At 36.7% G+C, this 27,926-nt stretch overlaps 2 protein-coding genes across 3 annotated transcripts in view; one reads left to right on the top strand and one right to left on the bottom strand.

The window, feature by feature from the left end:
- Positions 1–19,743, top strand: part of LOC306853634 (supervillin-like) — a 30,600-nt gene extending 10,857 nt beyond the window's left edge. Inside the window, exons 3-28 of one of the 2 annotated variants that reach the window (XM_079391187.1) lie at positions 555–589; positions 2,714–2,775; positions 3,777–3,925; positions 4,100–4,328; positions 5,289–5,821; positions 6,553–6,634; positions 6,871–6,918; positions 7,144–7,212; positions 7,989–8,045; positions 8,721–8,914; positions 9,000–9,154; positions 9,331–9,432; positions 9,695–9,831; positions 12,254–12,401; positions 12,534–12,679; positions 12,812–12,987; positions 13,824–13,974; positions 14,173–14,479; positions 16,778–16,987; positions 17,067–17,274; positions 17,374–17,507; positions 17,618–17,773; positions 17,942–18,070; positions 18,151–18,263; positions 18,353–18,508; positions 19,233–19,743. In XM_079391187.1, coding sequence (XP_079247313.1) covers positions 555–589; positions 2,714–2,775; positions 3,777–3,925; positions 4,100–4,328; positions 5,289–5,821; positions 6,553–6,634; positions 6,871–6,918; positions 7,144–7,212; positions 7,989–8,045; positions 8,721–8,914; positions 9,000–9,154; positions 9,331–9,432; positions 9,695–9,831; positions 12,254–12,401; positions 12,534–12,679; positions 12,812–12,987; positions 13,824–13,974; positions 14,173–14,479; positions 16,778–16,987; positions 17,067–17,274; positions 17,374–17,507; positions 17,618–17,773; positions 17,942–18,070; positions 18,151–18,263; positions 18,353–18,508; positions 19,233–19,253 — 3,907 coding nt within the window. In that variant the 3' untranslated portion in view covers positions 19,254–19,743. Of the gene's footprint in view, positions 1–554; positions 590–2,713; positions 2,776–3,776; positions 3,926–4,099; positions 4,329–5,288; positions 5,822–6,552; positions 6,635–6,870; positions 6,919–7,143; positions 7,213–7,988; positions 8,064–8,720; positions 8,915–8,999; positions 9,155–9,330; positions 9,433–9,694; positions 9,832–12,253; positions 12,402–12,533; positions 12,680–12,811; positions 12,988–13,823; positions 13,975–14,172; positions 14,480–16,777; positions 16,988–17,066; positions 17,275–17,373; positions 17,508–17,617; positions 17,774–17,941; positions 18,071–18,150; positions 18,264–18,352; positions 18,509–19,232 lie in introns of both variants that reach the window. The other variant, XM_079391186.1, reaches the window with a different exon arrangement.
- On the bottom strand, positions 19,743–26,911 carry tmem98 (transmembrane protein 98). The gene is made up of 7 exons (XM_079391418.1): positions 26,783–26,911; positions 23,105–23,308; positions 22,808–22,939; positions 22,670–22,703; positions 21,633–21,748; positions 21,497–21,556; positions 19,743–21,409 (listed from the first exon to the last, which is right to left on the bottom strand). Exons 2-7 carry the CDS (start codon positions 23,233–23,235, stop codon positions 21,220–21,222), a joined length of 663 nt encoding a protein of 220 aa, XP_079247544.1. The 5' UTR covers positions 23,236–23,308; positions 26,783–26,911; the 3' UTR covers positions 19,743–21,219.
- Positions 26,912–27,926: the final 1,015 nt, after the last annotated feature.

Below are 27,926 nucleotides of genomic sequence, written 5' to 3'. Positions count from 1 at the left end.
CAAGAGCAGTTTCCAAAATGCAGGAGCTCAGCAAAGCAGGTTATGGAGCACAATTACACAGATAATTATGAAAAAGAATGCTAGTTTTACAGGTCAGTTTATAGCCTTGCATGGACTAAGAAATGAAAAAGTAAAAAGGGTCTATATTTGTGTGTGAGATGATTGTTGAATGAACTTGCTTTCGTGTTCTGCTATATATTAACAGATGTCAGAGATCATAAGTAAGCACAGTCCTTTCCTTTGAGTCAGGAAATGAGTTCAGCATGTATCTTATGTGCTTGATGGGATCATCAAACAGGGTGTGTGTGAGAGCTCATAGTTTTAATAGTTGGCATTATGTCATGCTTATAACCTGCACAGATGTGTCTGTGTCTGTCACAATGCCTGTAGTGCAGGAGAGGCTTGTTACAGCAGATCTGGTGTGAAGTTATCTCACTTTTGTCTGTGTATTTTTTACTTTGCATGAGAAGGTTTGTGTGAGTGCTTGAGAGTGAGTTTGATTGTCTGGTGCTTCCTGTTACTCTGAGAGTTCTCTTTATTTCTTTATTTCACAGAAGAATGGACGATGAAAATCAAGACACCTCACAAAGTAAGTGCTTAAAATTGCTGCATTTTTAATTTAGGTGATTTAAGTAACGTTCATCTGGTTCCATTTATTGATGAAGCAAATTAAGCTAAAACTCATGAAATTGAATAAAAATAATTTTGACAAAATAAATAGGAGAAAACAAAGATGATGGTATAATACTGAAATAGTTTTGCAATTAATTTTTGATAACATTTTAGTATACTTTTCAAAAGTTTGAGGTTGGTATATATTTGGCATATATATAATGCTTTTTTTTAAAAGATCTTATGCTCACAGAGAGTGCATTTATTTGATTAAAAATACAGTAAAATGGTAATATTGTGAAATATTATTACAATTTAAAATTAAAATGTTTTTTTATTTTAATATATGTTAAAATGCTATTTATTCCCATGTGCAAAGCTAAATTTTCAGCATCATTACTCCAGTCTTCAGGGTCACATTTCCTTCAGAAATCATTTTAATATGATACTTTGCTACATAAACATTTATGATTAATATCAATGTTGCTTAATATTTTTGTGGAACCCGTGATACATGTTTTTCAAGATTCTTTGATTTACATTGGTTTAGCAGACACTTTTATCCAAAGAGAAATTGATTATTGTTTTGATGAATAGAAGGTTCAGAAGAACAGAAATCTGTTGTAACATTGTAAATGTTATTATTTTCACTTTTGATCAGTTTAATGCTGAATAAAGTATTCATTTATTTGTAAATAATAATAAAAAAAAATTTACTGACCCAAAACTTTGATTGGTAGTGTATATACTGTAGTATATATATACATATGGAGCAGTTTTTATGTAAATGATTGTTTAACTGTAGTCTGAGCGGCCTTTCATAAGGTTTGTAACTCTAACACTACATAGTATCAATGCAGCGTAATACCTATTTTAAAAATAAGATTTTTATAGTACTAGTTTTATGATGGAGTAAAACGATGGATCAAAGTGAGACAGTGTGTAGTGGAAGTGTGTAGGATACCATAGTAAACCAAAACATAAACACACTCATACACTTTTACACATGCATATATTTTGAGTAAGTGGATACTGTCGTAAACAGTTAATGACCTCTGTTTTATTACAAAAGAGAGGATAAATCTTAAGAGGCTGCATTAGAGGGGAAGTCGTGGTCGTGGTCGAAGTCGTAGGGAAGTCGTGGCCTAATGGTTAGAGAGTCGGACTCGTAATCCAAAGGTTGCGGGGTTCGAGTCTCGGGCCGGCAGGAATTGTAGGTGGGGGGAGTGAATGTCCAGCGCTCTCTCCACCCTCAATACCATGACTGAGGTGCCCTTGAGCAAGGCACCAAACCCCCAACTGCTCCCCGGGCGCCGAAGCATAAATGGTTGCCCACTGCTCCGGGTGTGTGTTCACAGTGTGTGTGTGTTCACTGCTGTGTGTGTGCACGTTGGATGGGTTAAATGCAGAGCACGAATTCCGAGTATGGGTCACCGTACTTGGCAGTATGTCACTTCACTTCACTTCACTAGAGCAAGCTTAAAGAGTGATAAATATAAGCAATGCTTTTTAGCACAGTAATAAATCACACACAATCTACTAATCATCTAAAAACACAGTTAGCATAACAAACTAAATTCACACGACTTGAGAGACAAACAGAGGGAAGATGTGCGTGCGTGTGTGTGTGTGTTTGAGATCAACCGTAAATCTGCCAGTCAAGAGAAGTACACACAGGTGAAGAATACATCTGCCAGGCCGTGTGTGAGTTTGGCCAAACATGGAGCAATGAGTTTATGATTGCGTTAGAGAGTACGTATGATATGTTTGTTAGTCATTTAGTGATCTCACACAGACATTTGGCCATTATGATCTAAGGTGAATCAGATGCACATGACATTTAGGTAACTATAGTTTGTGGCCAAATTTATCCTATTATTTATACAATATGAATAATATTTTAAATCATTCTGAAACTGCAAAACGGCTTTTAATGGAAGGGATTGAGTTACGGTTAATTCATTATAATTCACTTAATCAACTCTGAAAAACAATAGTAGTTATGGTATGTCCTCAATTAGATAAATATGTGTCTGTGTGTGTGAATCAGCATGGTGATTATTTTCCACATGTAATAGTGTGCTTGCTGTTTTTCTTGCAGTGGATGTAAAGACAGATGACAGAGCCAAGATGAGTGTAGCTGCCAAGATGTCTCTGTTTAAAGTAGGTGAAACAAGAGCCTACCATATCTCTTTAGCAACTGCTGCAGGCTGAAAAGAAAAAGGTCATTGCCATGGATGGAATACACACACACACACACACACACCTTGTATATATATATACACCCGTGTGGGGACTTCCCAATTTACTGTTCTTAATAGAAGCTAATTATATATATGCTGTAGACTATACTTATCCGGTACCATAAAATACACCTTTTGGTGTTTTAGTATTGAGTACTATTATGAATATTCTGTTTTGTCAGGCATCATTGTCTTATATTTTCAGAAATTACACACTCAGAACATACACTCACATACAAAGATGTTTTTTTTAGAATAAAGCAAATATAGTTGTGAAAAACAACTTATAGGAAACATTATATGATTAATTTTGAATGTACTCATTTAATTCTATGTGTAATTTTGGAGTACTCTCTCTCTCTCTTTCTGATGCAGTATGTTTTTTCTTCTCTGTTCTTTCGCTTTGTCTTTGGGCTGTAGGTGGTAATAAGAGACCTGGAGTGTTTGGTTACAGCATGACCCACTGGGTTTCATTGGTTACTGTGTCTTCCTCACCCAGAGTGCCAAGCCAGGCTCTATTTTATTCATTCTGCCATTGACCCACTTCACCAGAGACATTAAAGATTGCATTGCAATTTCATTTTCTTGCCAATACAGAAATGACAGGAATTGTTCACCTAATTGTTCACCTATGATAATCTGTCATTTATTGATCCACATGTTGATTATTCATCCTTGTGTGGAACACATATTCACAAAAATGTTTTACATACAATGAAAGTGAATTGTGACCAGGGACAAAACATGGAGTATATTAGAAAGTATGCCAGTATGAATGCAACGACTGAAATCTGAAACCACTTTTATAGTAATTTTTTTGAATTTGATGGCCCTTTGTCACCATTCACATTTATTTTAAGGAAAAGAATAGCATGAACATTCATTAATTAATTTTTGATTTAATTGTTGTTCCTCTGTCAGGAGTTGGAGAAGACAGCTTCACCTGAGGCTTCCTCGTTCCTCAAACCTCGCTCCAGTAACAGTTTCCATGAACGCAGAGTTCGCCGTAACAACGATCCTCGGGCACTCACTCAGCCAATCACCTTTGACGAAACAGCGATAGCAGCGAGGTAGGCAGAACAAATTTCTTGCAGCTTAACGCTCCATCTGTCTCACAATCTCTCGCTATACTCACAGCAGAAGTGCCACTGCTACATTAAAAAGTAATTCTGAGAGTTAAAAACAAGCAGCGTATTTAGGAGTAAGATGATGAGCTTATTAACGGTGTATTATTCTTCCTCCAGTCCACAGCGGGGTGAGGCAGGTGAGGCTGAGCCTGAGGTGGAGGATGATGCTGGCACTAAACTGTCGATGAGTGAGAAACTGGCTTTCTTCAACAAATTGTCTCAGCCCATATTGGGTGCTGTGGGGAGTCCCGCGAGAGATGGCAGCCCTCTAGAGGCTTCTGAGAGACGCAGACAGAAGGATGCACGTTACCGCACGCAGCCCATCACTGTGGATGAGGTCAATTTGGTAAGTGTATTTGGTGTGCAGTGCACAAACATACAGTATAGGTCTGCATATCTGTGATTACAAGAAGTCCTCTCCATTTGCCACTTGTGAAGTAACTGTTAAATCTGTCAAATCAGTATGTATGGTGAACAAATCAATGTGTTATAAGAGCTTTAGATCTAGTGACCCTCATGAAAATACCAGATTGTCATGCTGGTTTATGGTGGTTGGTACATGTTTAGCTTCTGTACCAGCATAGCATCACAGCAAAAAACAAAATTCCACAAAATAATTATTTTAACCCCCCACCCCCAGAATATTTTGCATGTATGAATACCTAAACATGCAATTTTTTCAAAAGAAATAGCTTCCATGCATTGATTTTTTTTTTATCAACACCTGAATGCTGGTAGTTTTCATAAAAATGCAACATTCTGAACAAAAAAAAAATCATGATTTTGTCAAAGAATATGTCTGGATCAGATTCGGAACGATGATCAAAACATAGATGGAGTAGATTGCATCCATCAACGCCTTCCTGGGCTGACATTTCATTCAGTACCATAAAGCAGTTTTGATTTATATGCTATTTAATGTTTGATGATCATGCTATTTTACATATGTGATCGCTTTTTCCTGGTTCCTTTTTGTCGTTTTTAATCCAGAGATTACATAAGCTTTCAGAAGATGTGTAATAGCGATCTCTACCATATAACAGTGAAAACACAGAAAGCTGAAAAATTCCGTCAGTGGTGGGGAAGGAGTTAAATAATAAATTATTATAAATTGCTAATTTAGAATAAAAATAATTAATAAGGTAGAAATACTGGACATTAGAATCGTGATATTTGCAGTAATGCAGTTTTGCACCTGCAAATCTTCCACTGATGTTATAAATAGACAGGGAATTGTTTATTTTGTGACTATAACTTCTATGGTACCTTCTCTCAGAGACATTGATAAGCATTCTTCCACTCTTAGCTTCAGAAAGGGCCTGTTGAGCTTCCTCGTCTTCATCTGGCGCCTCACCTCTCTGACCGACAGCAGGATGAGTCCATCAATCTGAAGCCCAGTGAAGTGCGTCTCTCTGGGCTGAGCTCTTCACAGGACTTGGGTTCCTCTTCTGAACTCACCTCATCAAACCATTTGAAGCCTGCATCAGGCAGCAACTCCCAGAATGCAATGCAGATTAAAGGCATCTTGAAAAAGAGCTCTTCAGAGGGAGTGGTGTGGAGGAGTGAAAGCAGAGACCGGAATAACCTGAACGGATACGGCCTGGAGCAGAATGGGAGGGAAAGGAGAGAGAGAGAGGTGATAGAAGAGAGACACGTGACACCTGTGGATCAATCTCCAGCTCCTCTCTCCAGCGCTCCCTGGAGGCAGAGGGCAAGGAAGGAAGCCTCTGCATCCTCTGGCAGAACACGGAGATCTGCTCCAAAACCTGAGGAATGTCTGTCTCTATCAGGGGACCTCCAGATCACAGAACAGAGCAGAAAATCAGCCATCAGTGACAGGTTCTCTCCCTTTTGATCTTTGTGTGTATTGTCAGATATACACTACCGTTCAAAAATTTGGGGTCATTAAGATTTACAGGAAGGGTGCATTCATTTGTTTAAACATGACAATAAATGTAATGTATTTACAAAATATAAATATAGTTCAACGTCAGTCAGTTTTTCAAACAATGTTGATTCAAAAAATTACAAACAGATACAGATTAGTATTGGAGGTACTGCTGAATTGAAACTGTGCACTTCCAATAAGAGTAAGGCGGTGCCAAGATACAGCCTCACTTCCTGTTTGGGGTTCTTGGTATTTAAGTTCCAAGGACTTTTAATTATTTTTGATTCAATTCTTTACATGTATTCTGAATTCATTATATGCACATAATGACTTTAAAGATCACTCAATTCAGTCTGACGGAAATGTGTCATGCAATTGAAATCTAAATCAGTTTTTATAAGTAAATGAAGAATTAGAAAAAAGAAAAAAACAAAAGTTATTTTAAAGTTATTATGTTTTTTGTTCCTTTTTGTGAGATTTTTTTTAAGTAGGTGGCATATTGCAAATTGTATTGTGTTTGTATTTATTGCCAAATTATTATTTATTATTTAATTTATTATTTTTATTGCACATTTATAGAAAATATGTTACTTCTGCTTTTAAAAAAAATTAGGTGGATTGTTTTTTTTAACAGAAATCTGCAGTGTTTCGACCCTATTAAATGAGAAAATCTTGTCCACAGGCTGACAGACTCAAAAGGAACTGAGAAAGAAGAGGAGAAGAAGAGTGCTAAGTGCAATATCAGTCTAAGCAGTGTACCACAGGTTAGTGTACTGTATGTGTGTAGATGATAATTCCATTGTGTTTTCACAGAGAGCTAAAGTAGCTAAGCGAATTTAAATATAGGTCATATTGACTAAGAGGTTTTTGTGATTAAATGAATGCATCAGCATGTTTTTGTGGTCAAATGTACATTTGCATGCAGCATGTGAGTCGAAGGTGTCAGTCTAATGTTTCCTTATGTCTTTCTCCTCCCTGGTTTCCACACTGCTCCCTGTAGGATGAGAATGTCACTACAGTTGAGTCTAATCCCCAAACTCAATGCTGGGTAAGAAGGTTATGTGTGTTTTTACAGGTTTATGATTTCATTACAGGTTTATGATTCAATCAATCAATCAATCAATCAATCAATCAATCAATCAATCAATCAATCAATCAATCAATCAATCAATCAATCAATCCTCTCCTCTCCTCTCCTCTCCTCTCCTCTCCTCTCCTCTCCTCTCCTCTCCTCTCCTCTCCTCTCCTCTCCTCTCCTCTCCTCTCCTCTCAGGAGCCTGTGTTTTCCTCTGTATATTCTCGTTCAAGCTCCACACCTCAATATGTGATGCTTTTCAATGAGGTGAGAATTTCTTTAATTTTTTTGTTCACATTAAACAGTTGGTGTGAACTTTCATAATAAAACTGTGAATGGAATGAATGTGTTCATAAGCTGCTACTGCATTAAGTGTGTGCTTTTCAACACAACATTGGTGCATCTTTTTTACAGAACATTGTATCGTGAATGTGTGCATGTTTATGTTTTTGTTTTGGCTGCCTTGTTATATTAAGATCCACAGAATATTTGTGACCTTGGACCACAACAATTTTTGAAATTTCACATCATCCGAAAGCTGAATAAATAAGCTTTCCATTGATATATAGTTTGTTAGGATAGGACAATATTTGGCCGAGATGCAACTATTTGAAAATCTGGAATCTGAGGGTGCAAAAAAATCTAAATATTGAGAAAATCGCCTTTAAAGTTGTCCAAATGAAGTTCTTAGCAATGCATATTACAAATCAAAAATTAAGTTTTTACATATTTATGGTAGGGAATTTACAAAATATCGTCATGGAACATGATCTTTACTTAATATCCTAATGATTTTTGGAAAAAATCTATAATTTTGGCCCATACAATGTATTGTTGGCTATTGCTACATATATACCTGTGCAATTAAGAATGGTTTTGTGGTCCAGGGTCATATTTGAGCAAAACCTTTTCAACATTTAACTGTCAATAATGTTATTATTGACATAATAATCTCATAATAATGTAATTGATTTGCTTTAGTTTCAACCAGCAGACCTAGACTATTGCTATCATTATACTCTTCTTTCTCTTTGCCTCTCTAGAGGAGTCTTTCTTATGAAGCTCAGGAGGTTTCCACAACCACTCAAACCCAACCACAGGTGACAGGGAGAGTCAAGGTATTTTTAAGATACATAGACACTACTGTTAAAAAGTTTGGGGTCAGTAAGATTAAAAAAAAGAAAGAAAGAAATTAATACTTTTATTCAGAAAGGATGCATTAAATTGGTCAAAAGTAAAAAATAAAGATTTCTACATTGTTACAATATATACCCTATATATATATATTTGTAGAATTTCTACTGTTCTTTTGAACTTTCTATTAATCAAATAATCCTGAAAAAATCACTTTCCACAAAAAATTTATATAAACAACAACAAAAATGTTTTTAACATCGATAATAATAATAAAAAAAATGAGCATTAGAATTATTATAATGATTTCTGAAGGATCATGTGACGCTGAAGAATGCTGACACTGAAGACACTGACTGGATTATGCTGAAAATTCAGCTTTGCTATCCAAGGAATATATTACATTTTAAAATACATAATTAAATAGAAAACAGTTTTTTTTTTTTTTTTATAATATTTCATTTTATTGTATATTTCTTCAAATAAATGCAGCCTTGCTGAGCATAGGAGACTTCCAAAACATTCAAAAAAATTTCCAATCCCAACTTCTGAACGGTAGTCTATTCTAACATTAAAGTATAATAATGGGTATTAAAAAGTATATTAGCATATCAGCTAATTCAGTTTGTCTGTTATTTTAGGCAAGCTGTGAGGAGGAAGACTCTCCCAAACTCATCTTTACAGAAACACAAACCGTTTGTGCCAGTGAAGTCCAAGAGAGTCAGATGTTTGGTGCTGAGATGACCTCTGAACCTTCTTCACTACCAGCGTGTCTGACCACTGGAGGAGACACAGAGCCGGACCTGAGCACTCTCTGTCAGACCAACACACCAATGTAAAGCCAGCATCTGTACATGCTTATCTGTGGGGGTTTTCTCAGTGTATGAGAGGATACAGGCTAATGCTCTGTTTGTGTTTAGTTTGAGCTCAGCTGTAGCCGAGCACAGGCGCTCAGTTCGGCCGTCCCGCAGAACCCAGGGTTCGAGGAATCCATTACGTGCTCTTGCTGCTCGAGAAGATATCCAACAGGATTTCATGCAGTCTGAAGAAAACAGCGAAACAGAGAATAATACAGGTTTACAATTAAAATTTGTAACCGTTTTATCTTCCTGAATTAGTAGAGGCACTGACAATTTTTTAGGTTTAGCTGATTAAACTATTTTGTCATGATTAATCTAATGTGTTAGACAGCATTAAACATATTTAGCACCATCATATTTCTTTTTGTTTTTTATCACTTTATTATTCAAGCTATGAAAAATTCTAACTGCACCCCGGCTGATGTCTCTTCCTCTGGAAAAGGGAGGAGACCCACAGTGCCATACAACAAACTTATGCTCATCCAGGTTAAAGGTATGATGGTGTATCTAATATTAATTAAATATTCTTCTTTAATGCATTCCTGCTGAATAAAAGTATTGATTAAAAAAATTGTCCTGAGTCTGACCCAAAACCTCTGAAAGGTAGAATACATTGTAAAATTCCGTTGCTTGCATTAGGCGTGGAAGCACACTTGATTGCTCAGGTTTTCATACTTGGAAATTCCATAAGATGTTCAGAGTTTCAGCAAAAGTAATGTAGGTAATGTAGTCTGTGCATGTTTCTGTTCATCCAGGGTGGAGGCAGGTGCAGGTGCGGTTGGTGGAGCCAGTATCACACTCTCTTAACAGTGGCGACTGCTTTCTGCTGGTCACACCTTCACACTGCTTCCTCTGGACTGGCAAACTCTCCAACACCATTGAGAGAGAAAAGGTACATCAGTTCACAGAGAAACAGAGTGATTTCTATGGAAGCCCGTTTCCGCCACTTAATAAAAAATACTTTTTATCTCAAAATTCTGACTTTTTTTCACAATTGCAATTTTACATCTTGCAAATCTGACTTTTTTTTCTGAATTGTGAGATATAAAGTTGCAATTGCAAGTTATGAAGTGAGTATTGCATGAAAAAACACAGAATGGTGAATTTAAACTAAATTCTAAAGAAAATTATAAAACTTTTTTCTCACAATGGCGAAGTTTATATCATGCGATTCAAACTTTTTTTCTCAGAATTGTGAGCTATAAACTAGCAATTCTCACTTTATTTCTCAGAATCACGAGTTAAGTCAGAATTGTGAAATATAAACTTGCGGTTCTGAGAACAGTTTTTTCCCCCTCAGAATTGAACTTTTTTACTTGCAATTTTGAGTTTATATCTCACAATTCTAAGAAAAAAAGTCTGAATTTCAAGACATAAACTCGTAATTGTGAGAAAAAATTTCAGAATTGTGAGATACAAATTCGCATTTGTGAGAGAAAAAAAACTGAATTATGAGTTGTGAGTTTATATCCCGCAATTCTGAGAAAAAATTGCAAGATGTAAACTTGCCATTGTGAGATAAAATTTGAATTGTCAGAATTGGGAGATTAAAAGTCGCAATTACCTATTTTTATTTTCTATTTAGTGGCTATTTACACTGAACAAAATTATAAATGCAACACTTTTGTTTTTGCCCCCATTTATCATGCGCTGAACTCAAAGATCTAAGACTTTTTCTATGTACACAAAAGGCCTATTTCTCTCAAATATTGTTCACAAATCTGTCTAAATCTGTGTTAGTGAGCACTTCTCCTATGCCGAGATAATCCATCCACCTCACAGGTGTGGCATATCAAGATGCTGATGAGACAGCACAGGTGTGCCTTAGGCTGGCCACAATAAAAGGCCACTCTAAAATGTGCAGTTTTATCACACAGCACAGTGCCACAGATGTTGCAAGTTTTGAGGGAGCGTGAAATTGGCATGCTGACTGCAGGAATGTCCACCAGAGCTGTTGCCCGTGAATTGAATGTTCATTTATCTACTATAAGCCGTCTCCAAAGGCATTTCAGAGAATTTGGCAGTACATCCAACCGGCCTCACAACCGCAGACCATGTGTAACCACACCAGCCCGCCATCGTCGTAACCGACTTGAGTGGGCAAATGCTCACATTTGATGGCGTCTGGCACTTTGGAGAGGTGTTCTCTTCATGGATGAATCCCAGTTTTCACTGTATAGGGCAGATGGCAGACAGTGTGTATGGCGTGGTGTGGGTGAGTGGTTTGCTGATGTCAACGTTGTGGTTCGAGTGGTCTATGGTGGCGGTGGGGTTATGGTATGGGCAGGCGTATGTTATGGACAACGAACACAGGTGCATTTTATTTATGGCATTTTGAATGCACAGAGATACCGTGACGAGATCCCGAGGCCCATTTTTGTGCCATTCATCCACGACCATCACCTCATGTTGCAGCATGATAATGCACGGCCCCATGTTGCAAGGATCTGTACACAATTCCTGGAAGCTGAAAACATCCCAGTTCTTGCATGGCCAGCATACTCACCAGACATGTCACAGATTGAGCATGTTTGGGATGCTTTGGATCGGCGAATATGACAGCGTGTTCCAGTTCCTGCCAATATCCAGCAACTTTGCACAGCCATTGAAGAGGAGTGGACAACCTGATCAACTCTATGCAAAGGAGATGTGTTGCACTGTGTGAGGAAAATGGTGTCACACCAGATACTGACTGGTTTTCGGAACCTCCAATACAGTAAAACTGCACATTTTAGAGTGGCCTTTTATTGTGGCCAGCCTAAGGCACACCTGTGCTGTCTAATCAGCATCTTGATATGCCACACCTGTGAGGTGGATGGATTATCTCGGCAAAGGAGAAGTGCTCACTAAAACAGATTTATACAGATTTGTGAACAATATTTGAGAGAAATCGGCCTTTTGTGTACATAGAAAAAGTCTTAGATCTTTGAGTTCAGCTCATGAAAAATTGGGGCAAAAACAAAAGTGTTGCATTTCTAATTTTGTTCAGTGTAGTTAGATTCCTATGGAAGCCATTACAGTCATTTTTGCATCTTGAACAGTATATTTTTTGGTCTAGAATAAGATATGAAGTACTTGGGAAGTTTTATTATTTATTGATACACTTTTATTTTATTGAAATAAAATTAATAAATAAATAAAATAATAATATGTTATTAAATATTAATTTATTTTTATTAAATTTAATTCCTCAGGTAAATCTCAAATATTACATTTAATTAAGATCTTGCATTTCTAAAGATTTCGTAGTATTATTGCCGTCTTTTTTGTGAATGGGCTTTAGCTCATGGATGTTGACTAATGGTTTGTTCCAGGCGTCTGAAATGGCCTTGGTGATTGTGACCCAGAGGGATCTGGGTTGTCAGGCAACAGGTGTTGTTCACCTTTATGAAGGCGTAAATACAGACAGCCTGCAGGCAGCAGAGTTCTGGAAGCTTCTCGGGGGACAGACCCAGTGTAAAGGCAAGAGACATTAGTTAACAGAAAATTTCCTATCATTCCTATCACATCAAAATTTCCTATTTCCTATTATTTATTTCTCAAAACTGCTCAAATGACATTTGTTTGTTTGTGTTTGTGTGTTTCTCTCTACAGGTCCAGACAGTGCAGATGATGATGAGCACTATGAGAGAGCCATATCAGAGTCAAACTGTATTTATAGGCTGCAGGGGGACAGACTCAGTCCTCATGAGCAGGGCTGGGCGGTCGTACCAGACCTCAGTCTTCTGAACTCCTCTCAGGTCCTGATCTCACTCCATAGTCCATACTAATAAAGAATGACATGCACTTTATATGCAGCTTGTGATTATACATGATGAAACCGCATTTAAGGTGTTTTGTGAAATGTAATGACAGCACTTTTTCCATTCCAGACTCTGCTGTTTGACTTCGGCAGCGAGCTCTATTTGTGGCACGGGAAAGATGTCGGCCCCAGCGAGAGGAAACTGGCCCTTCAGCTGGCTCAGCAGGTTTGGGACGGAGCGTATGACTACAGCAACTGCAGGATCAACCCTCTGGATCCCTCTGGTGGCAGTGCCCATATTCACAAGTAGGTTCACTGGAATAATTATAATATAATAATAATAATTAATAATTAATAATTATAATTAGTGTTTAATAATAGGAGTGTTTTCATGTATTCAGCTACAGTGGGGTCTAAAAGTCCACTAGTGGAAATACTTATGTTTTTACAAATTTGAATGTCTCCTTTGTCCCTTTTTTAATAACAGCAGCACTTGAGCTGCATAAACTCCATTTGTTTGTGTACATTTATAAATTATGTAAAACGTATATAATTTTTTTCAAATTGAAATAATGCTATTAGATATATTTTTTGTACCACTGAATGAATAAAAATGTGACCCTGGACTACAAAACCAGTCTAAAGTAGCACGGGTATGTTTGTAGCAATAGCCAAAAATACATTGTATGGGACAAAATGATCGATTTTACTTTTATGCCAAAAATCATTAGGATATTAAGTAAAGATCATGTTCCATGAAGATATTTTGTAAATTTTCTACCATAAATATATCAAAACTTAATTTCTGATGCATAATTGCATTTCTAAGGACTTCATTTGGACAACTTTTAAGGTGATTTTCTCAATATTTAGATTTTTTGAACCCTCAGATTTCGGATTTTCAAATAGGTGTATCTCGGCCAAATATTGTCCTATCCTAACAAACCATACATCAACGGAAAGCTTATTTAGTCAGCTTTCTGATGAGGTATACATCTCAATTAAAAAAAATTGACACTTAAGACTGGTTTTTGTGGTCCAGGGTCATAAATGAGTTTTAAGATGAAAGCAGTCAGTGGAATATCCTGTTGCATAACCTATTACTTGTTATCAAAAACAAATGTACTAATTTGTGTGTTCAGACAGGGTATTGGACGGCCAGACTGGGCGCTTTTTGGCCGTGTGTTTGACCAAAATGAGACTATACTGTTCAAAGAGAAGTTTGCTAACTCATTTGAACAGACAAATGTGAACAAAAATAACATTGCTCCATCTATACAAGAGGAGGTGAAGGTGAGGAGACTGATATACACGAGTTATTATGACAACATGTCATATATTCTCTTTTATACTTATGGATTCCATCATCCTCAACATTTTTTTATATTCTTACTCGCCTCTGGTGATTGGTTTTCACTTTTAAGTAATTTCATATTGTCTCTTTCCCTCACCAGCTCAGATCAGCTCAGTAATGTCTTGTCTTTTTTCCAGACATCCGCACTCAAATCATCTTCCCAGCCAGTGTCGGCTGAGCAGTGGTCATGTGATGCCAGAGCTCTCTTCGGTGGAGTCTGTCTCTCAGGGGTGTCGCAGATTGTTCTGGATGGTGTGGATGTACGAAGGGGACGGGACACAGTCATTCTGAGTGATGGCCGGCAGGCGGGGTTATGCACTCTTGCAGTGAAAGCGTGGCTTATTTCAGAGGGTGGGGAGTGTGAGGTTTCCCCAGACAGCTTGGGACAGTTCAATGAGGGCAGCACATATGCTGTACGCTGGACGTACAGCCTCACAGCCTTAGGTAAATTAATGTGTGGGTAAGACCTTTTAAACTGAATGGCTCTACATATGTTATGGCAGCGATTCCGAACCAGGTGTAAATATAATCAAGGGGAACATTATTTATTTATTAATTTGTTTGTTAAAACTTTAAAATAGAATAATTAATTAATTTAGAAATAATTCTGAAAATAATTAATTTAGACTACTCTCATGATTTTTTTAGAATAAAAGTATAATAATAATAATATTTTAGAATAATAAGAATAATATTGCTTGAGGAAAAGGTGCAACACACTTCTAGAAAAATTAATGTAAAATTTATTGGTTAAAATCAACAGCGAATTAAAACAAAGTAACAAAGATGAACCATATTTGGCTATATATTTTATAGTATAAAATTATATATTATATATTATTTAAAAATATTACATTTTAAATTAATAAAATAATATGAACAATACTGTTGTGTTTTTATTTGTTTGTTAAACCTTTAAAACATAATAATAAATTAATTCGCTCTGTCTCTATATTGTGTATATGTACAGTAAATATACAGTCGTGGTCAGAATTATTGGCAACCTTGGTAAATATGATCAAAGATGGCTGTGAAAATGAATCTGCATTATTAATCATTTTGATCTTTTATTTAAAAAAAAATCACAAAAATCTAACCTTACATTGGAGAATAAAAATATAAAATAGGAGGAAATATCATTATGAAATAAATGTTTTTCTCTAATACATATTGGCCACAATTAATGGCACCCTTTTATTCAATACTTTTTGAAACCTCCATTTGCCAGTTTAACAGCTCAAGATTTTCTCCTATAATGCCTGATGAGGTTAGAGAACACCTGGCAAGAGATCAGAGACCATTTCTTCATCCAGAATCACTCCAGACCCTTTAGATTCACAGCTCCATGACAGTGCTTCTTCTCTTCAGTTCACCTCACTCATTTTCTACAGGGTTCAGGTCAGAGGACTGGAATGGCCAGCAGAAGCTTGGTTTTGTGCTCAGTGACCCATTTTTGTGTTGTTTTTGAGGTTTGTGTTTATTATTGTACGGTTGGAAGATCCAAACATGGTCCGTTATAAGATTTCTAACAGAGTCAGTCACTTATTGATTTTTTATCTGTTGGTATTTGATAGAATCCATGATGCCATGTATCTAAACAAGATGTCCAGGACCTCCAGCAGAAATATAGGCCCACAACATCACAAATACAGCAGTATATTTCATTGTACACATGGGATACTTTTTATCCCTGTGTTCACCAAACCCATCTTGAGTGTTTGCTGCTAAAAAGCTCATTTTTTTGTTTAATCTGACCATAGAAGCCAGTCCCATTTGAAGTGCCAGTCGTGTCTGAGAACTGAATATGGTGGAGATTGTTTTTGGACGAGCTTGGAGAATTTTTCTTGAAACCATCCCAAACAACATGTGAGGATGTAGGTGCTGTTTGACAATTTATTTTAAGGTTTTCTGACCCCGAAACTCAACCTTTCTCTACAATTCTCCAGCTGTAGTCTTTGGCCACTCAAATTCTCCCCCTCACCAGGGCGATATAGACAGACGTCCTCTTCCAGGCAGTTTCGTAACAGTTTATGTTGACTGGAAATTCTTAATTATTGCCCTGATGGTGGAAATGGGGATTTTCACTGCTCTAGCTCTTTTCTTAAAGCTACTTCACTAATTTGTGAAGTTCAATTATTTTTTGCTGCACATCAGAAATATATTCTTTGGTTTTTCTCATTGTGATGGATGATTAAGGGAATTTGGACTTTGTTTTCCCTCCTACTTATATTTCTGTGAAACAGGAAGCCATGGCTGGATAATTTCATGTTCATAATCCCTCTGGAGTGCTCAAAATTGTAAATATGAATGGGAATATACTTCAGAGATATTTTACTCATAAGAATTTCTAGGGGTACCAATAATTGTGTCCAACATGTATTTGAGAAAAACATTTATTTCATAATGAGACTTTCCCCCATTTTCAATTGTTTTAGTTCAATGAAAGGTTAGATTTTTGTGATTTTTTGTAATAAAAGATCAAAAGGATTAATAATGCAGGTTTATTTTCAGAGCCTTCTTTGATCATATTTACCAAGGGCGCCAATAATTCTGACCACGACTGTGTGTGTATATATATTCTGTACAATTTACATTCACATTTACATTTTTGAAAATTGAAAAGTTTGAAAATTTAAATATTTTGCCTTTTTTATAATAGTTTTGCTAAATAAAAGTTATTCTGTATAAATGTATATAAACGATCTTCTATTTGTGTCAGTTAATTTTTGTACTATTTCACAGGGGATCAAATGGCAATAGGTCAGGAACGATCTGCTCTTTTCATCTGGAAGGGCCGCCACTCCAATATCAGTGGGTGGGACCTGTCACCAACACTGACCAATCAGTGTAGTTCTCAGGTGTTCATAGTTGAAGGGGAAGAGCCGCCCTGTTTTCTGCAGTTGTTCCAGGGAGGAATGGTCATTTATAGACAACAACAAAGCAGAGACACAGGTCTGGTCATATTTAATCCTCTCCCCTACTATGGGTCCACTTAATACATCTGATGTCATATGTTTGGTATGTGTTTCAGGAGGCTGGCGTCTGTTCTGTGTGAGGGGTAATATCCCGGTGGAGGGCAGTCTGTTGGAGGTACAGTGCTCCTGCTCCAGTCTGAGGTCTCGTGGCTCACTGCTCTTGATGAACAGCCAGCAGGGGACAATCTCCCTGTGGCATGGCTGCAAAGCCCACAGCAAAGCTCGTCAGGTGGCCAAGCAGACCGTCCAACACCTCACAAAAATGTGAGCAACAGCTTTACAATTCTCTTATCATGTAAACCCATAAAACATAAAGATGCACATTGCCAGTGCTTGATTTCATGTGGTTAATGTGATGTTTAGGTGCCCACCTGAGCTGAGTCTGAGAAATGGCAGCTTCATGAATGTGCACGAAGTGGAGGAGGGGAAAGAGCCAGCAGATTTCTGGAATGCTATTGGACCACAGGACAGGAAGTCACATGACTGCATGCTACAAGGTGTGATGTGTAACAAACTATGATAAATCTCATGCGAACGTGTTACTCTTCGTCTTGCAATGAACATTTGTAACCATTTTTTCACAAGAGATGAATTTCATTCCTTCTAGATCCTGGTAAATTTAATTTTACCCCCCGCCTTTATCACCTGAGTGCCCAATCAGGAACTTTCAAAGGGGTGGAGCTTATTAGCCCCTCCCACGTGAATGGTGTCATTACAGCAATGCCCTTCCTCCAGGAGAAGTTATATGCTGTGCCACATCCAGGTGAGAGTAAGCAATTTCACATACTGGACACAGAAGCACAAGTGCAGATAAAAAGTCTTAAAGCAATGTGTTTACTACAACTGGAAGTTGACAGACAAAATAAATCTTAATATAATATGCTTTATTTTTCTCTCACACTGCTGTGGTGTTGCACCATTCATTTGGCAGCACTATTCCTGCTGGATAACTATCTGGAGGTGTATTTATGGCAAAGTTGTGAATCTTCAGTCTCACAGCACCCCCACTGGGACAAAGAAAAGAAGTGCGCCATGGAGACTGCTTTACAGTACTGCAAAGGTGAGTCTGGGCAAATGGATGTTAGAAAGCACAGCCTTCTGTTTTTGATTTGTTAGTTATTGTTGGTGTTTTGTGTCCAGAGAGGAATCCCATACGGCCTCCCATGGCATATCTTATTGATGAAGGGGCAGAGCCTCTCACCTTTACTAATATATTCCCTTCATGGGAGATGAGACTGACACAGGAAGTACAGGTGAGTGATACATCATCATCATCATCATCATATACATTCGCATGTACGAATGAAATCTAATTTAAATATTTGTTTGCATTTTCTTCCAGGACTGCACGGTGCATAAAAAGCTGACTTTGGTGCAGGATGCTCTAGCTGCCCTTAATAAGACCCAGTTCCCCCTTAAAGATCTGATGAAGAGACCTTTACCTGAAGGAGTGGATCCTTTACACCTGGAGAACTACCTGTCTCAGCATGATTTCAAGGTGTAACACTACATATAAACATAATATAGATTATAGTACGGTTGACTCACAAGATGAGCTTCAAAAGTATCTGAATAGCAGCCATTCATTATCATCAGTTATTTTTACACTATTTTTAATCTAAAATTGTCTTTACTGACATGTAAAGCAACAAATTACAGTTAACTTTGTTTGAACATGCTGTTTAAGGGCTGTTTTCTATTTGACTATATTTTAAAATGTCATTTATTCCTGTGATTTCAAAGCTGAATTTTCAGCATCATTACTCCACTGTCACATGATCCTTCAGAAATCATAACATGCTGATTTGCTGCTCAAGAAACATTTCTTATTATCATTAATGTTGAAGACAGTTGTGCTGCTCTTTACTATCATGTGTATTTAATGCATTCTTGCTGAATAAAAGTGTTAATTTCTTACAAATAAACTTACTGACCCCAAACGTTTGAACAATAGTATAACTTGGGGGGGGGGAAGGAAAATATGTGGAAGTGTAGTTAACTATTAAGTGCCTTGAACATAACTCTGAATATCTTATGAATACAACTTGGATTCCAGGCAGACTGAAAACAAAGTCTGTGTGCCTTTCCATGTCGGCCAATCAATATCAAGTAATATCAACTAATTTAAAGTCCAACAGGATATTAAATAAAAAAATAAAAAAAAGATATAGCAGGTGAGGTTTAAGTAACTTCCCTGTTTTTTTTGTTTTTTTTCGTTTTAGGTTGCTTTGGGAATGACATGAAATGATTTCAACGGTCTATCAGATTTACAGAAAATGGACCTGAAGAAAAGTAAAGGACTTTACTGAGTGTCAGCAGCACTGTGACCTATGCTCAACAGAAGCAACATTTTAAAAGATGTGTTTGTAAGATGACATGTTCTTGATAGCACTCATGTGTACAGTGTAACTGTGTGTTAAACAGTGAGTGTGTCCTTTCGCTCTGCTTCTTTTTAGTCTGCTGCTTTTTTTAATGCCTAATGTCCAGCGCTCATTTTGGCCAAAAGCTTTCTACTCAAAGCTAGACAGAACTGTTTACTCTGACTTTGAGAAATAGCTGTCATGCTTTTCTTTTCTTCCTCCCCTTCCTCCATTGCAGCTGTTTCTCCTCCCTCTTTCTTCATCTCTCCCTGTCTGCCTCCTCTCTCTGCACAAAGCAGCACATGTGAATGGTTTTACTGAACTTGAATTTAGTAATGTTTATTTTAAAATAAAAATATCATGATATCTTTTCACTGTGAAACGTTTATTCACCTTTACCAATCTCAAATACATAAACAGCATGAGAATCAAAGAACAAATAGAGGAACAAATGAGAAATGTCAGTAACCAGATTGCTCCAAGAGGAAATTAAAAGAGGAAACACTTATAATCAACAACTGAATGCTGCAACATATTCTTAGCATTGAAACTGAATAGAATACGACTGATAATTGAATTCAATACATGAAATGACAGAGTCCTGAATGTGTGTGTGGCTGCTGAAAGTGTGAAGTGTTGAGCGAAGGTATTAGTGTGGATTTAGACTTCATGTGACTCTGGTGAAAAATTACATGCCATGTCTAGATAGCAGATGGACAACAGAATGTGAGTGAGTTTTACTTGCTGCAAACTGTTCAAAAGTTTGGGGTTAGTACGGTTATTATTTAAGATATTAATGGTTATTCGGGATGCATTAAATGGCTCAAAAGTGACAGTAAAAGATTTCTATTTCAAATAAATACTGTTGTTGAACTTTTCATTCATCAAAGAATCCTCAAATAAACTGTAATATTTCACATAATTAATGTTTTTACAGTGTTTTTGATCAAATAAATGCAGACTTGGTGAGCATAGGAGACTTTGTTCAAAAATGTTAAAAAAAAATATTACTGATACCAAACCTTTGAACATTAGTGTATATAACAAGCAAAAAAAAAAAAAAAAGAGGAAAAATACTAATACAAAAGTGATATCTCAACTGAACGTGATTGTACAATAGTGACATCAAGTTGTAAATTGACTATTTATAAACTGATCTGCAAAGAAGACTGAACTGGAAAAAGGAAATGAACCATAATATCAGCTTCTTAATTTATTTTTTTGTGTATTTTAGAGAGAGAAATAAAAGCAAAAAGATCCTACAATTTAACATAAATCTTGATGATAATAATGAAAATATGTAAATAATGTTTGAAACATTGTATTTGATTTAAACAATACACTATGTAGTCTCAAATATAAGAGACAAGAAAGAAAATGTAGACCTTGTTTGGTTTACATAATATATAGCAAAACTATTTGTTGTTGTTTGTCGACTGTCTCAGGCATTTTTTTTTTTTGGCATTAGTATCTATTTATAAATCCAGCATGAGGAAATATCAGACAGGATGATCACAGATTAACTGTTTAGCTAACACACTTAGCAATATCAATTATTATTACATTTTTGGCACTTGCATCTACATACAAATCCAGCATAAGGAAACATCAGACAATATGACCAGCGATTAAACTGGAATGTAACAGAGATAAAAATGAGATGCAGTCAAAGAGTGAGAAAGAAACAATGTTTGAAAGCAAGGCTAAGCTAAGATGCCTTTCTCATCATCATGGATATGCTGAAGTATTATTGTCCACTAAATATATTCTCCACAGGTGCATTCATGCACATGTTCTTGAATAATGTGTGTACTGTATATACAGAATTTGTGGCAGTTTTGTGAGGGACTCAGATTGACAGCTCTCTCTCTGGCAAACCTCTCTCTGGTTCAGATGCTAAAGCCGCCTCTCTCAACACGACCATGTGTTCCTCGGCCGCATGCAGTGATTGGTCGATCCAGTCCAGACAGCCAGACATGTGACAGGCGTTTCGTGTCACCAGTACCAAGTGACTGACCGACAATAGTAATGCTGTGGCCCTGGTCCAAAAAATAAGTTGGTAAAGTCAATGCACTTCCTTGCAGAAACGTAAACATGCAATAGTCCCTGCCAGCATAAGGAGTTACCTGGCGTCCAGAAGAATGGGGTCCAGTGGAGGGTACATAGATCGAACCACGTCATCCACCCTGTGATTGCACAAAGCAGCTCAGTGTCAGTACCCACACTCTCAGATGTGTCATATCCACTTCTCAAACGGTTTACCTTGGGCTGATGCGTTTGGCCACGGTGATGATGTCATTGAGGCTGGCAGGTGCTTTGACCTTTGCTCCAGAGCCCATTGTCATCGCAACAAGCTTTTCAGTGAGAGTGTGGCATATCTGTACAGAACCAGGACACTGATGCTATGTGCTATTATACTTAAACGACTGTTCAAAAGTTTGTGGTCAGTAAGAGTAAAATAAATAAATAAATAAACTTTCATTCAGCAATGATGCATTCAATTTATCAAAAGTGGCTGTAAAAACATATGATGTTTTATTAACAAAGTTCGGGAGGATCACGTTCAATTAACCTAATTAACACAAGAGGAGCACAATCAGTAATCAACCCAGTTAACAAGATAAGAGGTGTGTATATATACACAGCAGATTTACCTCTGTTACTTGATAGTTTTCCAGCATCCCTCCACCACCCCTTCGCCGCACTTAAAATTATTCCTGTCCTAACCTATAGGGGGGTACTCAGGGTTCGGGCCAAAGTTCTGAGCTCGGAGCCCTCCCCTCGGACAGCACGCCAAAAACGCATACACTTTATTCTATTTATTATATGTAAGTGTGAACTCGTGATCTATAATGTATTATAGATTAAATTCTGTTCTTTTGAACTTTGTGTTTATCGAAGATTTCACCATTTCCAAAAAATAAGCAGCACAAAGATTTCAACACAGATAATAATAATAATAGTAATAATAAATATTTCTTGAGGAGCAAATCAGCATATTAGCATGATTTCTGAAGGATAATGTGACATTGAATACTGGAGTAATGATGCTGAAAATTCATTTTTGCATCACAGGAATAAATTACATTTTAAAATATTTTCAAATAGAAAACAGATATTGTGAATTATAGTAATTTCACAGTATTATTATTATTATTTTTTACTACATTTTTTTTTATTAAATAAGATATTTCTTTCAAAAACATAAAAAAAATCGTACTGATCCTAAACCTTTGAACAGTAGTGTAATTATTATACATACAGATTTATGTCTTGAAAATTTGTGCATAAAAACCTACCTTTAGAATCGCAATGCAGTGAGACACAAGACCACTGAGAGAAAAATAAATATCAGATATCAGTAAAGTGTCAAAACCAGAATATTATTATTAATAAAATACTATGGTTGTGAGGATGAATGAGGTGAGAAGGCATACGAGGCATCTTCGATCCAGTCTTCGTTCTCCAGCATGGCCTCAATGTGAGGATTAGTGATGACAACATCATCCAGCTCCAGCTCTGACGGTTCACTCTGAGTCTCCATCGCTCCGATCAGATCCACTGTAGGTCTGAAAAACAAGAGGTAGATAAAGTTATTAAAAAACTAATTTCCATTATTTCCAATGGCGAAATGTTGAATGCTAAGAACGAAATGTTGGAATGCAAAATGGTGATCCCTGTTTAATCCTCAGTGAGTGGGAATTAGGTCATGACTTTTACACTCAAGTACATACTTGGAGTCAAACTGGTGCAGGAAGTCCGGAGGGTGGCAGTAACGATGACGGCACACAACCACCAGTGCCACAAATGATGCCAAGAAGATGGTGGCGAGTACACCTATGGCCAAGATCACCACCGTCTCCATGGTTACAGATGAAGAACAACGAGGAGGATTGTCAGAAAGTTGTTTGGTTGGAGTTTGCAAAAGCTAGACGATTCTGAGGAAATAAAGATGAGACTTCCATTTTACATCAATATCAATAACCTTTATAAATGGTCTAGCCCATATATCTATCTATCTTATTAATAATACATTTATATGAAACTATTTTTTATCACTTGTAGTTTTACAGTATGTCTAGTTACACCACAGCAATTTAAGCCAGCTTAGTTTTACATTTGTGTTGCCCAAAATAGTGAATAAAAAGTATCATAATTAGACTTCAGTATTATTGTGACATGTTGAGTAAATACTGTCTTGTTGAAAACATTTCCTCCAATTTACTCTCCTTATGCTTCACTAAATACAAAGATAACAGCTTGATTTATATGCTTATAACCTCTTGAGACCCAGCTCTGGAGTTTTTGCCTCTGTAGTGGACATTCTATTTCAGTGAATTTCTCTGAGACCTCACATGTCACAGTTGTAAGTCTGGATGTCCTGTACAGAGCACATTCAGGGCTTTATACAGATACTAAAGGATTGGAAGTTTCACCATGATCACACCCTCTCCTAGGTCTTTAAAGATGGCTAAATTTAATTTAGTGAAAAAATTTACATCCTTATGGAAATATGATTATATTTTGTAGTTGTCATTTAAATCTGAATAATTTTCAAATTGTTTGTCATAAAGCAACACCTCAGGAAAATGTTATGGGTTTTCAAATTCAAACATGACTTCCTGTTATGAAACAGGACATAATTTCATAAATGTCCACTGTAGAGGACACCAGGACTAAAATGATGTTTATTATGCATTTTGGGAGACATTACAATTGAATAGGAAAATAAATTATATATCTATTTTGTTATTAAATATTAGATATTATTATGAAAATCTGGCCCATTATTACTCCCATTATGACAATTCTTTTTTCAACATGCTGTCCCAACAGCAACCCATTAATATGCAAATTAGATACAGTATAGATACACTGTGTTTAATGGGAAAACCAGTTTATGGAAATTTGTACAGACATATTGCATAAAACAAAATGGTATATCAAATCATTTTGTTATATATTTTATAACATAGTTGAGAATCATCCTTAAACAAAGTTTAGAAGAAAACAATCCTGAAACCTAAAAATGTATTGGTGATTTAAAAAAGAAAATCCCATTGTTTTTGCCTTTTTGATGTCTTTTCATGCCATTTTATTTTTAGAAAAACTTAGTCCTAGTATCCTCTACAGAGGACATAGAAAAAAATATTAATAAAATATAATTTTTCAAAAACGTTAATTCTAATTTTTTTCTAATGCTCTAAACAATGTAATGACATGAAAAAAATACTAAATTCACAAAGCTTTTTTTTGGGGGGGGGGGGGGGGGGGGGTCTCATTGATCATTCGCCTCTTATCTAGACTATTTTAATTGAATATGTAAAGATTCATTCAGACTGTCCTTTCATCCTTTCTTTCCAGGTCCTTTCTGATACTTAGCCAAACTGTTGTTTTTATGAGTATAAAAATGACAAAAATGAATGCAGGAGAGTTTTGTGTACTTGTGTATGTAATTGTGTGTTTGTAAGGGTAACACCCATCAGACCTTTGATCAGTCAGTCATTAACCTGAACACAGTTTATGTGGCACCATGTGTTTGCTATGTATCACTGTAATTTTTGCTGTACTGTATGTGTATGGTGTGTTTGCTTTGCCCTTTTAGTCACAATCGGAGGACTGAATATTTCAATTTGAGCATGAAAAGCCTTGAGTATCGTGAAGCTAGCTTTGATTTCCACCACAGTCTTTCATGTAATATTAACAACTACATCAGTGAAAACATTCGTTTTCATTAATCCCAACTATATTTTGTCTGTTTAGTGATTGAATGCTTATTGAACATACACAGCTGTTACGACATATGAGAAGTAGCATTTGGATGAGATGATTATGTGAAATTGTATTTTGGAATGCCGTAATTCCCTAATCGGATTAATTTGAACTCCCCTGGCCGTATCATACTGTGCACTCCCCATAGGTACCAATTCAAATTCACACTGCCATTCAGAGACACTGCATTAACCTACGGATTTGACAAACACAATGCATTTTGGGGACACTAAAACAGTTCTGTTATCACAAACTTTACACTATGTGATAGAAAAAAACTAAGCCTCTGAATTTTGAAACATTGGCTTGATACAGAAACTAGTCTTTATTTATAGATACACAGACTTTAGTTTGATAGCCATTGTGCAGCCAATCAGATTAAATATAAAAACATAATTATGTAAAATTAAACCTTTTCACCACCGGAGCACTGAGAAGTGAGTCTAAAATGATCTACAGCATAAACCTGAAATACCCAGTTGCAACATAGACCAAGTCTGCTATTTGACTTACAATCAATCAATCAATCAATACACTGCCATATGTGTATAGTGTGGGTGCCTTGCCATTTTTGTTAAATCAGCTGGTAAAGACAGAATATTTCATTTTGAATTTTCAGCATACATAGCAAGCACCATTTTCTAAAATTAAAAGATAAATTTATATATAAGTTTATGAGTTAAGCTGTGTTTTTAAGCCAATATACATTAGTGTGAGCACAGTCTGGTGTTTCATTATATGAAGTTATGGATGTTATGGTAGTTTATAAAGGGGTGACTGATAACATTAAGTAATAATATTTATCCAGAAATCTATATATTTATACTGATATAAAGTGGGGTGCAGAAATGTGAGACCGTGCCCCAGGTTTTTACTTAATGCTGTGGTAAACAAAAAGTTTCAGGATTTTAAAATGTTATAAAAAATAAATCATTCCGATTTTTAGGTCACTAAAAATAAGTGAATGACATGGATCATGTGAATTCTTTGCACAGACATTTTTTAAATAATTATATTTGTATTGAGTTGACATTATAATTTCTAATTAAACTTGCACCAAATTAGAAAAGCAGGTGAAACAGAAGCATTTTGTGATCTCAAAATTTTGGACCCCAATGTGATCTGTTCTGCATTATATATGTTAAAGATTTCTTTTTAAAAGATACATTTTTAAAGGTAAAGTGTTGCTAAAGCATTACCAACACAGAATTGTGTGAACTGTAATTCTCAGTTATTGGCCTAAACCATTTCTATCCTTTATTTTACTCCAGAAAGTCTAAAGGAGTTGATGTTTATGGCATAATGGATGCATCAACACATGAATAAAGATTTTCGGACTATTCACAGTGTAATACTGGAGCTACACTGAAACAAAGGAAAGCATTATTCAAAATAAACCAGCAGGTCTTACAGACAGAACAAGATTAATTTTAATGTCATTAAATTCAAACAAAAGAAAACGGCCAGCCTGTTTTTATGAATCTTCTATCACTGTTTGAAAAGACTTTTGACTCACCTAATTTTTGATGCAACACCAATATTTTTTTATTACATGATCACATGTCCCTTTAAGTAGGCTATACATATCATTGGTCAATTAAAACATCATTGGCAATTATAGTTGTAGTTTAAGATCTTACCTATATATCCTTTCCATTTTATGGCGTTTGTCCCACGAAACAAAGCGCGTTTAGGGTGGACAGGCGGAGACGGCACGGAGATCTCCAGCAGCGCGGGAGCGCGCCGTGAACTTCGCTCCTGCCAGACGCGCGCTCTCGCATCTACAGACTTCAGCTATAGCCGCCAGCGGTCATTCACGAGCCTTGTGCTGGTGCTGTGTTGTGAAGCCCATGCGGTTATTCAGTTTTTAAACCAAGAGCGTGTGAGACAATGACAAGGAATTATTTAACTTAACAGAACTTTTATTTAACATGCACATTCTCTTTATTTGCTCTGCAAATGCACATTTTAAATGCACAACAGAAACAGTGAATTTAAGCTAGTTCTGCAACGAGCAAGGTCCAAGTAAACTGAACAGAGAAGAGTGTCATTTCACACTTCTGTTTATGAAAGGCCTAATCTATATTTAGACTATATCTTTAGAAAGTGCTAGAAGCTGCACTCCTTGTTGTCTCAGACGTCAAGCCCACGGACCGTTGGCTAAACTGATGCATATGGCACACTTTTCTGGAAACACTTCAGGAATGTCGAAGTCCTCTTCTGACTGGTTGAATTAAACCGGATTTCCGGAAGACGCGAGTGTCCTGTATATACTCGGTCTGCCGGGAAACAAAGATGCCATGGCGCCAAACCCCTTCACGACAGAAGAAAGCCGTCGTGTTTACAAATGTGACGACGAATGCTTATCAGAGTCAACTAAACGCTGGATTTCCAAAAGTATGTGAAATATTTAATGTTCGCGGCATATATGTCAGTCCTCTGTCGCATGTGTTCCTGCCTCTTGTGTCCATATTTGGTTTGTTTCCTGTCCTTGTTATATGTAATCATTAGTTAATCCTTGTCCAGCTGTGTTTGTCTCGTTATCTATGATTTACCTGTGTATTTATAGTCCTGTCTGTTCAGTGTAGTGTTGTCTGGTCTACTCGTTACTCCCCGGTGTTCCTGTCTGTGTCAGCCTTGCCTTGCCCTGCCCTGCCCTGCCCTGCCCTGCCCAGCCCTGCCCAGCCCTGCCCTGCCCTGCCCTGCCGTTGTCATTAAAGATGGTATTTTGAGTTACATCCTCGTCTGCGTGTTCCTCGTTCCTCCCTCGTGTGTGCACCATGA

The sequence above is a fragment of the Barbus barbus genome, assembly GCF_936440315.1.
Source record: "Barbus barbus genome assembly, chromosome: 3".
NCBI lineage: Eukaryota > Metazoa > Chordata > Actinopteri > Cypriniformes > Cyprinidae > Barbus > Barbus barbus.
Note: the sequence above shows the minus strand (reverse complement) of the source record. Positions and strands in the feature narration are given on the sequence as shown.